Source organism: Mustelus asterias, chromosome 9 (genome assembly GCF_964213995.1).
Source record: "Mustelus asterias chromosome 9, sMusAst1.hap1.1, whole genome shotgun sequence".
Lineage (NCBI taxonomy): Eukaryota > Metazoa > Chordata > Chondrichthyes > Carcharhiniformes > Triakidae > Mustelus > Mustelus asterias.
In genome coordinates this window covers 72,948,438-72,962,460 of record NC_135809.1, presented here as the reverse complement: position 1 = coordinate 72,962,460, position 14,023 = coordinate 72,948,438, and the positions used below count along the sequence as shown (strand labels likewise).

General features: G+C 43.8%; 1 protein-coding gene across 1 annotated transcript in view; it reads right to left on the bottom strand.

Annotated features, from left to right (window-relative positions):
- The window catches only part of LOC144499246 (uncharacterized), a 163,272-nt gene that overhangs the window by 81,317 nt on the left and 67,932 nt on the right, over positions 1 to 14,023 (bottom strand). The window contains exons 25-38 of the mRNA XM_078221363.1: positions 13,477 to 13,605; positions 11,969 to 12,103; positions 9,706 to 9,714; positions 6,418 to 6,468; positions 5,620 to 5,955; positions 5,227 to 5,518; positions 4,822 to 5,088; positions 4,386 to 4,623; positions 3,306 to 3,518; positions 2,670 to 2,882; positions 2,269 to 2,636; positions 1,783 to 2,064; positions 1,191 to 1,314; positions 28 to 395 (exon numbers count right to left, since the gene is read on the bottom strand). Coding sequence (XP_078077489.1) covers positions 28 to 395; positions 1,191 to 1,314; positions 1,783 to 2,064; positions 2,269 to 2,636; positions 2,670 to 2,882; positions 3,306 to 3,518; positions 4,386 to 4,623; positions 4,822 to 5,088; positions 5,227 to 5,518; positions 5,620 to 5,955; positions 6,418 to 6,468; positions 9,706 to 9,714; positions 11,969 to 12,103; positions 13,477 to 13,605 — 3,025 coding nt within the window. The remainder of the gene's footprint in view (positions 1 to 27; positions 396 to 1,190; positions 1,315 to 1,782; positions 2,065 to 2,268; positions 2,637 to 2,669; positions 2,883 to 3,305; positions 3,519 to 4,385; positions 4,624 to 4,821; positions 5,089 to 5,226; positions 5,519 to 5,619; positions 5,956 to 6,417; positions 6,469 to 9,705; positions 9,715 to 11,968; positions 12,104 to 13,476; positions 13,606 to 14,023) is intronic.

The window sequence follows — 14,023 nt, the reverse complement described above, 5'->3', positions numbered from 1 at the left end:
AAGTGCTGGTGGATTGTTCGATAGTACTAGAGGATGGTGGCAGTTGACTTGTGGTTGGAGATGTGAGTGAATGTGACGTTGGGGTAGATGATGGAGGCATTGGTGATGTTGTTGTTGTTGTGGAAATAGTAGAAAGTGTGCTGGCGGTGCTTGTTGGTCTTGGGGTTGATGTTGTATGGGTTAAAGGTGTTTTCGTGGTTGTGGATGGTGTTGTGGTTGTGGTGTGACTTGACGACATGGTGCTGGTCTTCAATGTGGTGGTAGTTGAAATAGGAGGTCTGGTTGTGGATGTTGTTGAAGGTTGAGATGTGGTAGATCCGGGAGGAGATGGGGATGTTGTTGTCGAGTGCGATGGGGTTGTGGTTGTGGTTCCGGGAATTCTGGTGCTGGTGGGCCTAAACGATGTTGTGGTGATTACTGGTGTTGACCGAGGCGATGTGGGAGATGGAGTTGAGGTTGTGGATGGTATTGTGGTCGAAGTTGGAGGGATTCTTGTTGATGTGGATGTGCTGGAGAATGATGTTGTGGTGATTGTTGGAGTTGGTGTTGACGCTGTAGGGGTTGTAGTTGTTGTCGTGGTAGTTGAACTCGGAGGCCCACTTCTAGTTGTGGATGCTGTTGAAGATTGAGCTGTGGTAGATCTTGGGGGAGATGGGGATGTTGTTGTCGTGTGTGATGGGGTTGTGGTAGTGGTTTCAGGAATTCTGGTGCTTGTGGACTGAATTGATGTTGTGCTGGTTTCTGGTGTTGACCGTGGCGATGTGGGAGATGGAGATGAGGTTGTTGATGGGATTGTGGTCGAAGTTGGAGGGATTTTTGTTGTCGTGGATGTGCTGGAGAATGATGTTGTGGTGGTTTCTGGTGGTAACTGTGGGGGTGCAGGAGATGAAGTTGAGGCTGTGGATGGGATTGTGGTGGAAGTTGGAGGGATCCTTGTTGATGTGGATGTGCTGGAGAATGATGTTTTGGTGATTGTTGGCGTTGGAGTTGACGCTGTCGGGGCTGTAGTTGTGGTGGTTGTTGAACTAGGAGGCCCACTTCTAGTTGTGGATGCTGTCGAAGGTTGAGTTGTGGTAGATCCTGGAGGAGATGGGGATGTTGTGGTGGTGTGTGATGGGGTTGTGGTCGTGCTTTCAGGAATTCTGGTGCTTGTGGACTGAATTGATGTTGTGCTTGTTTCTGGTGTTGACCTTGGCGGTGTGGGAGATGGAGTTGAGGTTGTTGATGGGATTGTGGTCGAAGTTGGAGGGATTCTTGTTGATGTGGATGTGCTGGAGAATGATGTTGTGGTGATTGTTGGAGTTGGTGTTGACGCTGTAGGGGTTGTAGTTGTTGTCGTGGTAGTTGAACTAGGAGGCCCACTTCTAGTTGTGGATGCTGTGGAAGATTGAGCTGTGGTTGATTGTGGGGGAGATGGGGATGTTGTGGTGGTGTGTGATGGGGTTGTGGTCGTGGTTTCAGGAATTCTGGTGCTTGTGGACTGAATTGATGTTGTGCTGGTTTCTGATGTTGACCGTGGCGGTGTGGGAGATGGAGTTGAGGTTGTTGATGGGATTGTGGTCGAAGTTGGAGGGATTCTTGTTGACGTGGATGTGCTCGAGTATGATGTTATGGTTGACATTATAGTCGTTTTAGGCGTTTTAGTTGCTGCAGTGGTAGTTGAAATAGGAGGCCTGGTTGCGGTTGTGGATGCTGTTGAAGGTTGAGTTGTGGTAGATCTTGGGGGAGATGGGGATGTTGTTGTCGTGTGTGATGGGGTTGTGGTCGTGGTTTCAGGATTACTGGTGCTTGTGGACTGAAATGATGTTGTGGTGATTTCTGCTGTTGAACTTGGTGGTGTGGGAGATGGAGTTGAGGTTGTGGACGGGATTGTGGTCGAAGTTGGAGGGATTCTTGTTGATGTGGATGTGCTGGAGTATGATGTTGTGGTGATTGTTGGAGTTGGTGTTGATGTTGTCGGGGTTGTAGTTGTAGTTGTCGTGGGTGGAGTCGTGCTTGTTTGATGACTTGAAGGCACGATGCTGCTTATTGTGCTGGTGGAAGAAGGTGGAGGACTGCCTGTTGCTGTGGGTGAGATTGATGTTTCCGTTGAGGTGGAGGTGGAGGTTGAGGGGGATGTAGATGTTGTCGTGGTTGTGGGGTGCGTTATGGTCGTGTTTCCAGGGATGCTTGTGGTTGTGGATATGGTTGAATGAGATTCAGCAGTTTCCACTGTTTCAGTTGTACAGATAGTCGTTGTGAAAGTGCTGGTGGATTGTTCGATAGTACTAGAGGATGGTGGCAGTCGACTTGTGGTTGGAGATGTGGGTGAATGTGACGTTGGGGTAGATGATGGAGGCATTGGTGATGTTGTTGTTGTTGTGGAAATAGTAGAAAGTGTGCTGGCGGTGCTTGTTGGTCTTGGGGTTGATGTTGTATGGGTTAAAGGTGTTTTTGAGGTTGTGGATGGAGTTGTGGTTGTGGTGTGACTTGACGACACGGTGCTGGTCTTCAATGTGGTGGTAGTTGAAATAGGAGGTCTGGTTGTGGATGTTGTTGAAGGTTGAGATGTGGTAGATCCGGGAGGAGATGGGGATGTTGTTGTCGAGTGCGATGGGGTTGTGGTTGTGGTTCCGGGAATTCTGGTGCTGGTGGGCCTAAACGATGTCGTGGTGATTACTGGTGTTGACCGAGGCGGTGTGGGAGATGGAGTTGAGGTTGTGGATGGGATTGTGGTCAAAGTTGGAGGGATTCTTGTTGATGTGGATGTGCTGGAGAATGATGTTGTGGTGATTGTTGGAGTTGGTGTTGACGCTGTAGGGGTTGTAGTTGTTGTCGTGGTAGTTGAACTCGGAGGCCCACTTCGAGGTGTGGATGCTGTTGAAGATTGAGCTGTGGTAGATCTTGGGGGAGATGGGGATGTTGTGGTGGTGTGTGATGGGGTTGTGGTCGTGGTTTCAGGAATTCTGGTGCTTGTGGACTGAATTGATGTTGTGCTTGTTTCTGGTGTTGACCGTGGCGGTGTGGGAGATGGAGTTGAGGTTGTTGATGGGATTGTGGTCGAAGTTGGAGGGATTCTTGTTGTCGTGGATGTGCTAGAGTATGATGTTGTGGTTGACATTATAGTCGTTTTAGGCGTTTTAGTTGTTGTTGTGGTAGTTGAAATAGGAGGCCTGGTTGTGGTTGTGGATGCTGTTGAAGGTTGAGATGTGGTAGATCCTGGGGGAGATGGGGATGTTGTTGTCGTGTGTGATGGGGTTGTGGTAGTGGTTTCAGGAATTCTGGTGCTTGTAGACTGAAATGATGTGGTGATTTCTGGTGTTGACCGTGGCGATGTGGGAGATGGAGTTGAGGTTGTGGATGGGATTGTGGTCGAAGTTGGAGGGATTCTTGTTGATGTGGATGTGCTGGAGTATGATGTTGTGGTGATTGTTGGAGTTGGTGTTGACGCTGTAGGGGTTGTAGTTGTTGTCGTGGTAGTTGAACTCGGGGGCCCACTTCGAGGTGTGGATGCTGTTGAAGATTGAGCTGTGGTAGATCTTGGGGGAGATGGGGATGTTGTTGTCGTGTGTGATGGGGTTGTGGTCGTGGTTTCAGGAATTCTGGTGCTTGTGGAGTGAATTGATGTGGTGCTGGTTTCTGATGTTGACCGTGGCGGTGTGGGAGATGGAGATGAGGTTGTTGATGGGATTGTGGTCGAAGTTGGAGGGATTTTTGTTGTCGTGGATGTGCTGGAGAATGATGTTGTGCTGGTTTCTGGTGTTGACTGTGGGGGTGCAGGAGATGAAGTTGAGGCTGTGGATGGGATTGTGGTTGAAGTTGGAGGGATTCTTGTTGTCGTGGATGTGCTGGAGAATGAAGTTGTGGTGATTGTTGGAGTTGCTGTTGACGCTGTAGGGGCTGTAGTTGTGGTGGTTGTTGAACTAGGAGGCCATCTTATAGTTGTGGATGCTGTCGAAGGTTGAGTTGTGGTAGATCCTGGAGGAGATGGGGATGTTGTGGTGGTGTGTGATGGGGTTGTGGTCATAATTCCAGGAATTCTGGTGCTTGTGGACTGAATTGATGTTGTGCTGGTTTCTGGTGTTGAACCTGGCGGTGTGGGAGATGGAGTTGAGGTTGTTGATGGGATTGTGGTTGACGTTGGAGGGATTCTTGTTGATGTAGATGTGCTAGAGTATGGTGTTGTGGTGACATTTGGAGTTAATGTTGACGTTGTAGGGGCTGTAGCTGTTGTCATGGTAGTTGTACTCGGAGGCCGTCGTATGGTTGTGGATGCTGTTGAAGGTTGAGTTGTGGTAGATCCTGGAGGAGATGGGGATGTTGTTGCCGTGTGCGTTGGGGTTGTGGTTTCAGGAATTCTGGTGCTTGTGGACCTAAATGCTGTTGTGTTGATTTGTGGTGCTGACTGTGGTGGTGTGGGAGATGTAGTTGAGGTTGTGGATGGGATTGTGGTCGAAGTTGGAGGGATTCTTGTTGATGTGGATGTGCTGGAGTATGATGTTGTGGTGATTGTTGGAGTTGGTGTTGATGTTGTTGGGGTTGTAGTGGTTGTAGTTGTCGTGGGTGGAGTCGTGCTTGTTTGATGACTTGAAGGCACGATGCTGCTTATTGTGCTGGTGGAAGGAGCTGGAGGACTGCCTGTTGCTGTGGATGAGATTGATGTTTCCGTTGAGGTGGAGGTTGAGGGAGAGGTAGATGTTGTCATGGTTGTGGGGTGCGTTATGGTCGTGTTTCCAGGGATGTTTGTGGTTGTGGATATGGTTGAATGTGATTCAGCAGTTTCCATTGTTTCAGTTGTACAGATAGTCGTTGTGAAAGTGCTGGTGGATTGTTCGATAGTACTAGAGGATGGTGGCATTCGACTCGTGGTTGGAAATGTGGGTGAATGTGGTGTTGGGGTAGATGATGGAGGCATTGGTGATGTTGTTGTTGTTGTGGAGGAAATAGTAGAAAATGTGCTGGTGGTGCTTGTTGGTCTTGGGGTTGATGTTGTATGGGTTAAAGGTGTTTTTGTGGTTGTGGATGGAGTTGTGGTTGTGGTGTGACTTGACGACACGGTGCTGGTCTTCAATGTGGTGGTAGTTGAAATAGGAGGTCTGGCTGTGGATGCTGTTGAAGGTTGAGGTGTGGTAGATCCGGGAGGAGATGGGGATGTTGTTGTCGTGTGCGATCGGGTTGTGGTCATGGTTTCAGGAATTCTTGTGGTTGTGGACTCAAATGATGTTGTGCTGGTTTCCAGTGTTGAACTTGGCGGTGTGGGAGATGGAGTTGAGGTTGTGGATGGGATTGTGGTCGAAGTTGGAGGGATTCTTGTTGATGTGGATGTGCTGGAGAATGATGTTGTGGTGATTGTTGGAGTTGGTGTTGACATTGTCGGAGTTGTAGTTGTTGTGGGTGGAGTTGTGCTTGTTGGATGGTTGGAAGGCACAATGCTGCTTATTGTGCCGATGGAAGAAGATGGAGGACTGCCTGCTGTTGTGGATGCAATTGATGTTTCTGTTGATGTTTGCAGAGTTGAATGTTGTGGTGAGGTTGTTTCCTGGTTTGTGGTAGAAATTGGAGGGAATGGTTTTGTGGATGTTGTTGGGGTAGTTGTTGCAATTGGAGTTGATGAAGTAATAGGAATACGTGTGGTGCTACCTTGTTCTGTTGTACTTGCAGGAGGTCGACATATGAAATCACAACATAGCACTTGTATTTCATAGTCATAGCATTGTTTGTTAAAATACTGCTCCTTGTTTTCACACTTGAGCCCAAAAGAGACATTGCACTCCACAGTTTGTTCGAGATCTTCAAGCTCTACATCTGGTGCATGTACAGCTCTACATTCAATATTGCTTGGAACATCACAAATTGCATGTCCATGCTCCTTAATTTTATCGTATGTTTCAAAATCACCTCCCAAATAACCAGCGTTCGGTTTGCTTACACTTATCCACTTGGTCCATTCGCATTCTTCCACTATCACACAAGTAGCTATGGAGAATTGAAAGGTTTACTGTGACAATAGTTTACATTGGAATTGTTTTAATTTCTTCAGACAGTTCATGAAAATGAATAGTATCGATGCACAACTTTATGTAATCACTACCAGTAAACTGGGACTATAGAATTTACAAAGAGTCATCTGTCCCTGAGGGCCTGTTCTTTTTAGCCTAGCACTGTTATTAATGATGGATTTTTTCCAGCAAAGTATTCATAAAATTTCCCGTGAATTGTTTTTAAATTAACTATAAAATGATAAGTGTGTTGAAACTTAGGACTACATTATTTGCAGTAAATATTAATATTATTAATTGCTTCCTGATGCTCTGGATTCTGTTTCCTCAGGACACATTTAGTTTTTCCAAATAGTCTTTCATTAACATATACAGTGATAAGTCCATTTTAAATGTTATTTAAATATTTCATGCTCTGATTAATTTTAAGTTTACTTACTGCTCAGTGTTTTGCTAGTTGCGGAAACAGTTGAAGTTGATGTCATGATCACTGAAAACAATAAAATATAATGTCTTAAAATGCACAGATAATATATCTCGTTATAATCATATATAATGAAATTAATTGTTTTGATAAAAATACATATTGATGGCCTGCTGGATTGATGTCAGACACTATTAGTATTTAAGGATCCTGTCCAATTCTTAATTTCCATTTCATAATCTCCTGACAAGAACTGATTGCAAATGTTGATGCTGCAGATAGAGGGCAATTAAAAGTAGAGACAAGTCAACCAATTCTTATGCAATTCAATACCTAATTCAAGAGTAACACTGACAGAGAATTAATAACCTTCCATTTTGATAACCTATGCCCATCTCCATAATAGCATCCATCTCTGTACTAGTCTTAGCTCATCTGTTGCTAAAACCTCCAGGTTTAATTATTCCAGCACACTATTGTTTGAACTCCCACCACCTTGCCTTTGTAAATTTGAGCTCATCTATTGCCAGTAGTTGCACCAAGTTGCATTGACCTATCACCCCTGGGCAGGCTTATACTGGCGCCTTTTCTATCAAAGGCTCAATTTCAACATTTTCATCCTTCTGTCCATATCCCTTCTTGGCCTCCCCCTTCACCACCTGTGTAACCTTCTACAGCCCTGCAGCCCTCCAAGACCTCTGTGCTCCTCCACTTCTGGCCTCTTGCACATCCAAGTTTTTTTCCACTCCACCACTGGCTTCCATTCCTTCAACTGCCTAAACCCCAAACTCTGGAATATATTTTTGTAAATCTCTGTATCTCTACTTTTCGTTTTCTTTTATGATGTTCCTTATAATCTACCTTTTTGTCCAGGTTTTTGGGCACCTGTCCTAATGTGTCTCAATGTTGAATTTTGTCTGACAACACATCACCTTGGAATATTTTAATCATATTAAAAATGCTACATAAATGCAAGAAGTTCTAGTTTTGAGTCAGATGTCAAAAAATGACACACAAGGCAATTTTCAAGTTGACAGGACTCGTGCAAGGATTGACGCTGGGGCTTCAGCCATTTACAATTTTATATTAATGACTTGGATGAGGGAACACAAAGTACTCAAGTTTGCTGATGATACAAAGCTAGGTGCAATAGTGAACTGCGATGAGGGCACAAAGTCTGCAAAGGGATTTAAACAGGATAAGTGAATGGACAATAAGGTGACAGATGGAGTATAATGTGAGGTCATATATTTTGGTAGGAAGAAAGGGAAATCAAAATATTTTCAAATGCTGAAAATCTGTTAAATCTTGATGCATAGCGAGTTTTGGGCATCATTGTAGAAAAAACACACAAAGTTAGCATGAATTAGGAAGGCAAATGTATTGTTGGCCTTTATTACAAGAAAATTAAAGTGCAAAGTAAAGACGTCTTGTTACAATTGTACAGTACTTTGGTGAGATCACACCTGGAGTACTAGTGCAAATTTGGTGTCCTTATCTCAGAGAGGACAAAACTGCCTTGGAGGCATTACAGCAAAGGTTCATTTCATTGATTCCTGAGGTATAAGGGTTATCATAAAATAAGTGAATGAGTAGAATGGACTTATACTCTCAGAAATTTGAAGAATGAGAGGTGATCTCAGGCTACACGGGGTAGATGTTAAGAGGCAGTTTTCCCTGGTTGGACAGTCTGGGACTAGGGCACATTATCTCAAATTAATGAGTAAATAATTTAATGAGATGAAGAGGAATTTAGTCACTCAGAGTTGTGAATCTTTGAATGTGGATGTTTAGTCATGGCTGAGACAGAAAGATCTTTGGATCTAGGGAGGTAATAGATTTGCAGATCAAATTGGAAAGTGGAATTGAAGTCAGGGATAGCCATGATATTAACTAGTGGAGCAGACTTGAGGAGCCCTATCGCCTACTCCTGCTCCTATTTCTATGTTCTTATGTTTAGATTGAGATACTGGCCAGAGAGCATGGGAACATAATACTTAGGAGCAGGAGTGGGCCATTCAGCCTGTTCACCATTCAGTAAGATTATGGCTGACCTGGTCATGGTCTCGACTCCACTTTCCCATCTGCCCCCCATAACCCTTCATCTTCCTTGTCTATCAAAAATATGCCTCGAATAAGTTCAATGGCTCAGCCTTGAACTCTGCCTTGAGTAAGTTCAATGACTCAGCCTCCCCTATTTCTGTGAATAGAATTCCACATACTAATGGCTGTCGAAGAGAAAAACATATCTCCTCACCTCCATCTTAAAAGGAAGACCTCGTATTCTTAAACTGTGTCCCCAGTTCTAGCAAGTGGACACACCCTGGTATCTCAAGTCCCTTCAGGATCTTACATGTTTCAGTAAGATCACCTCTCATTCTTCTAGACTCCAATGGGTAGTGGTCCAACCTGTTCAACTTTTCTTCATAAAATAAGCCCCACATCCCAGAAATTCCATTCAGAAAGGGGGATGTAATCTCTAACTAGAGAATGAATATGTGATGGTGTCCAAAGAAACTGCTACAGCCATCCAATTGTTAAATTGAAGGATAACAACAAAAGAATTCAGAAAAAAAACAAACTAAGAACACATAAGTGGTGGAGAGTTTGAAAGAAGTGATGAAGTCAAGCTGGGTGTCATCACCACGCATACAGAACTTGACATCATGTCGCAGGGATTGCACGTAGCTAAGAAGTAGGAGAGGGCTGAGGATAGATCCTTAGGGGACTCTAGAGGTAATTTGCGAGTGGAAAGAGAAGCCATTGCAGGATATTCTCATGTTAGAAACTGGAAAAAGATGCGAGTTCAGAACTTAAACACAGGGAAATCTTGGGCAAAATTGATTGGGTGGACAAAGGGGAAGGAGAGCAGAGGCAATTGCAGTCGGTCTCAATCTTAGGAACTAAACAAGCCCGGATGACCTCACACCTGTATTGGAGGTGAGGATAAAGGAGGCCAGATAGAGCGGTAGAAGTAGATGATGGAGAGCGGATAAAATTGGTTATCTTTGTAATCCAGGATGATCGTGGAGTAGTGAGCAGTTTGGAAGAGGAAAGGCCCAATAGTGCTTGATGTGATCCAACCAGCCTTGGTGATGAATGGCTAAATTGTTTATGCACTTTATACCTTCAAACTACCCAGTGATCTGTCAAATCAAGCAAATCCAGGCATTTGATCTGTAATATTAGCTATTAGTGAATCTGTCAATTATTTCAAGAAGGTAGAGCATTCTAACTTTAAAGGGACATATATCTACATCTATTTTCAATGAGCAGTTTGATCAACAAAGAAGAAAAACTTACCTGTACTAGCTATAATTGAAGATGAAGAAACAGTTAGTGGTGTTGTTGTGGGAGTAGAAAATGGTCCACAAGGTTCTATTATTCTATTAATTGTTCCATTGTCAGCACAATATGCTATTATGCAATCTCCTAGGCCATCTGTTATGTTGTAGATAACTTCATTTGGATGGTATACTGTGCCATTGTAGATACAGACACAAGCTGTAAAGAAAAATCACAGGTTGACCAGATAATTGAAATTCATAATTTGTCCTAAAATGCGTAATTAATTTATTTTGTAGTAACCAAATGAAATTAATACTCACCACTGCTGTCATTCATGCATTTAATACCCTCTGGTGTGCATAAGCTGAAAAAAATGAATCTTATGTTTTATAAAAGCTTAACATCATGGTAGTGGCACATTCCTTAGATGGCACATTGTAACATCCTTTCTAAGTCCCAAACTCATAATTGCAGGTCTAGATATTCATCATTGAAAAAGGTAGGAGTTGGGAAATTCCCAGCTTGACTGACAACCTCCAGATTAAGTGCCCACAAAGATCTTCATCAATGGAGGGGGCAGTTACATGCTGGGTCAGGCCAACGAACCCAGGAAGAAGTTTGGAGGCAGTCAGTAGGGCTTCTGGGTGCAGAGATAGGCTGTTTAAAAAGCTTGCCTAGTTGCTATGGGAATTATTCCCAGTTAAAATAAAAACACAAAAGCCCTCCAACCAGCACCCCCCCCCCCCTAGAGACAACCCAGACAACCATTTGAGTACTGAAACACCCCAGAGAAATCATTGTTTGATTAACCAATCAGGCTCTCTGATCTCTGCTTCCAATGTCATAACTGTTGTTTGCACAAGTTCAGTGGTTTCAAGGGCTTATGGTTGTTGTTACTGATATTTTAAGTAGGTCCAGATGACGCATTTATTAGCTTGTCATGAAATGACATTTATTCCAGCATAGGAGAAAGATGAATGAACTACTTTTTCATTTTTTTAAATACATTACACGATAAACTATAGAGTTTATTGATTCTAGACTGTTTACGGTGGGTCAAAGTATATCGAAGGTCCATAGATTAGCATAAGGGGTGTGAGAGACCTTGGGGCTGGGGTCTTGACATAGGGAATGTGAGGAGGACTTTTTGACTGTGGTTCCACAATTCCTCTAAATGGTTGTGAGCCACACTCTTTAAAAACCTGGCCCAGCTCAATGAAAATTACGGAGGAGTAGATCATGCCTATTCCCACAATGGAGGTGGTCAGTCTGAGAGTGCAAGGTGTGGGCTTTTGACAGGAACCATCCTTTTAAATCAGACAGTCCAGAAATGGGGTCTGGAATCCTGGAGTTGGGATCCACCCACCATTTTTAAAGGGCTCCCAAGTCATCAAAGCTACAGTTACACATGAAACGCTGCAGGTCAGTTTGCACACAAGATTCTATAAGTAGCAAATTCAATTTATACCCAATTGTTCTTTCTTTTTTGGTGAAAGCATCCGGAAAACTCACTGCTCAAAAATTGCCACAGGACACTTAACATTCAACTTCAGTATAATACTGAACTGTTAGTCTAGATTAAAGGTTGGAGTGGTATTGTAATATGCCTTTAAAGGATTGCAACATAACATCACTGGAAAGGAAGTGTATCATCCGATTAAGTTTTCGTGTTACTTTTGAACAGACACAGCTCTGCTGCAGATGTATCTTCAAGCTGTATGGGTGCAGTCTTATCAGCTTGCCATCCTTGTCAATCAGCATGGTGAGCCGGGAAGAGAGCAAGAGGCCAAAAATCCAATTCGCACCAGGGCCAATTGGATTGCTATCTTCCCAGCCTCATTTTACTGGTGAGAATAGAACGCGAAGCTCATTACCATAAGATAGCCTGGATTCCCATATAATTAGGGAGTTCGGCATGGCTGCTTCCCCCTCCCAGATGCTTCCCACCTCACCAGCAAAACGGAAGCATAGCGGAAACCAGGTGCCATAGCCACTCCAGGAGGACCGGAGACCATTGAACCCCTAGGTGGCCAGGCAATGCCCATCGTGCAGTGCCTGCCTGGTAGTGCCTACGTGCCACCATGGCATTGTCTGTTTAGGCACTGCATGTGCGCCAGGGATAATGCCAAGGGGATGGTGCCTGAGTAGGGGTGGGGCTGTGACAGGTGGCTGTGCACGGGGGAGGGCAGTGCAGTGGGGGTGTGTGTGCAGGGGGCAGGGTCGTGCAGGGGGGTCATGAGTGCAAATAAGAAAAAAATCAATATCTACCATTTTTCACAGTTGTTGGTAGCTTCAACAGTTTCATTAATTTCATAATGCTTTCCATTTTCATCATAACAGCCACATTGGGAAACACACTGCTTTGTATGCTCATCGTAGATGGGTGCATTCTCTGGACATTTGGGGTAACACCCTAGGGAACAAATCCAACACAAAAACAAGAAAGAAAGGTTTTTTTCATGCTACTGAACAAAAAACTAAATTGTGATTGTTAAGCCACATGAACCAAAACTATTTCAGGTTAACTAAATGGAAGTTATTGTTTGAGCTTGTTTTATATTGGTTTTTGAATAAATCTAGTTGCATATGAATGCACCTGAAGTGAGATTCATTCTATTGTGCTATTCATGACAGTTTCATTGGTTCATAAGTCCAAGCTTGCATGCATATCTGCTAGCAAGCACATGCAGTGATTGATTTTGTGCAACATGCCACTGTGAGCAGTCACTGAGGTTCATTTTAAGCCACCGCTGACAGTGAGACGAGAAGAACTTACTCTGAAAGAGTAAAAAAAAATGTATGTGGGAATTGCTGTCTGAGCTGGCATTTATTGCCCATCCCTTCGAACTGACAGGCTTGCTAGACCATTTCAGAAGGCACTTAAGAGTCAACCACATTGCGTCCCTCATCTAAAACCCACTCCAGGATAAATTTGATCTCATTAAGCTGCATCCAAGAAGCAGCAAATAGTTAAAACCCAGTTAAGATTAGAAGCCAACTCTGAGTTCCAGCTACTGGCAGGAAATCTAGCCTGTTGTCTATGCATATCAATAGATCGCAGACACTACAATTTCATGATGTGCATGAACAGCAGACAAATTTTCTGGGTGGTAGCAGAAAATCTGAAAACAGCTTGAAGGCTTTGGGGGTGACGTGGACCCAAAATCTTGCAAGAAACGGGGAACAAGATTCTCGCTGCCCTACATTTATGACAAGCAATAATAGTGCACAGTTTGACTGTGGCTTTGTAGTTGCTCATGGTTGACCCCTTTCACCAGCATTACTTGGGCAGAAGTGAGGCAGGAAAACCATTTACACATGTAACAGGAGAGCTGGCTGGAGGAGATTTCTATATTGGTGCCAAACTGTGCACTATTACTGCTATATGGACTGATATTAGTGCAGGGAAAGAAGTTTCTGCAAATTACTTCTCCCATCTAATGGCGAATGTCTGCAGCAATCTACAGGTGTTTGGTATAAAAACAGAAGATGCTGGAAAATCTCAGCAGGTCTGACAGCATCTGTGGAGAAAGAATAGAGTCAACGTTTCGAGTCTGGATGACCCTTTGTCAGAGCTGATTGGTGCTTGATAGCTAATGTCTACTTTCACTTGCAAACCAGGATTAGATTGGAAACTATAATATTGAAACACTTGGGATATTTTCATGCATTAAGGACACCATATAAATAAAAGTTGTTGTTACTGTTGTTGTTGACAGGATATACAAAGCAGTAATATATTTCTATTCTGTACTTAAGTTTTACTCAAGTCAAAGGGGTTCTTACCTCCCAACTGGAATGTGATATTGCAGAGACCAAGTGGGTTTAGGCAAGATTTGAAGCAAGGGAATCCACAAGGGTAATAGTGCCATTCACACATTTCAGGAGAAGGGTTGTAGAAACTGCAGTACATAGCTGAAATAGGAGGAAATAGATATTCATTACCTGCTACTTGATTTAAAAAGTTTACCAGATACTTCATATTTTTGCCTAGCCATCTCACTATTTTTTTATCACTTCAGTATTTTGTCTCTCCTTTAGTATCTTGTTTTTCAGAACCCAAGTATCTCCTTTTATCATACTTAGGGCAAAATCTTGAGCCTGCGTTCGCTTCTGCAAAGTTGCTGGTGGGGCTCAAGATCCAGAAGTTGCAGTTCTTGCTGGCAAGAACGCACTATTGGATCTTCTCCACCCCCAGCTGGCGACGTCATCAGGTTCACACCCACAGCAGATGTGAAACTGTTTTGCATGCATTAACATGTATCTCAATTTTAATAAACCACGCCACCCTCCCCCCCCCCCCCCCCCCCCCCCCTCCCCCCGCCCTTTGGGT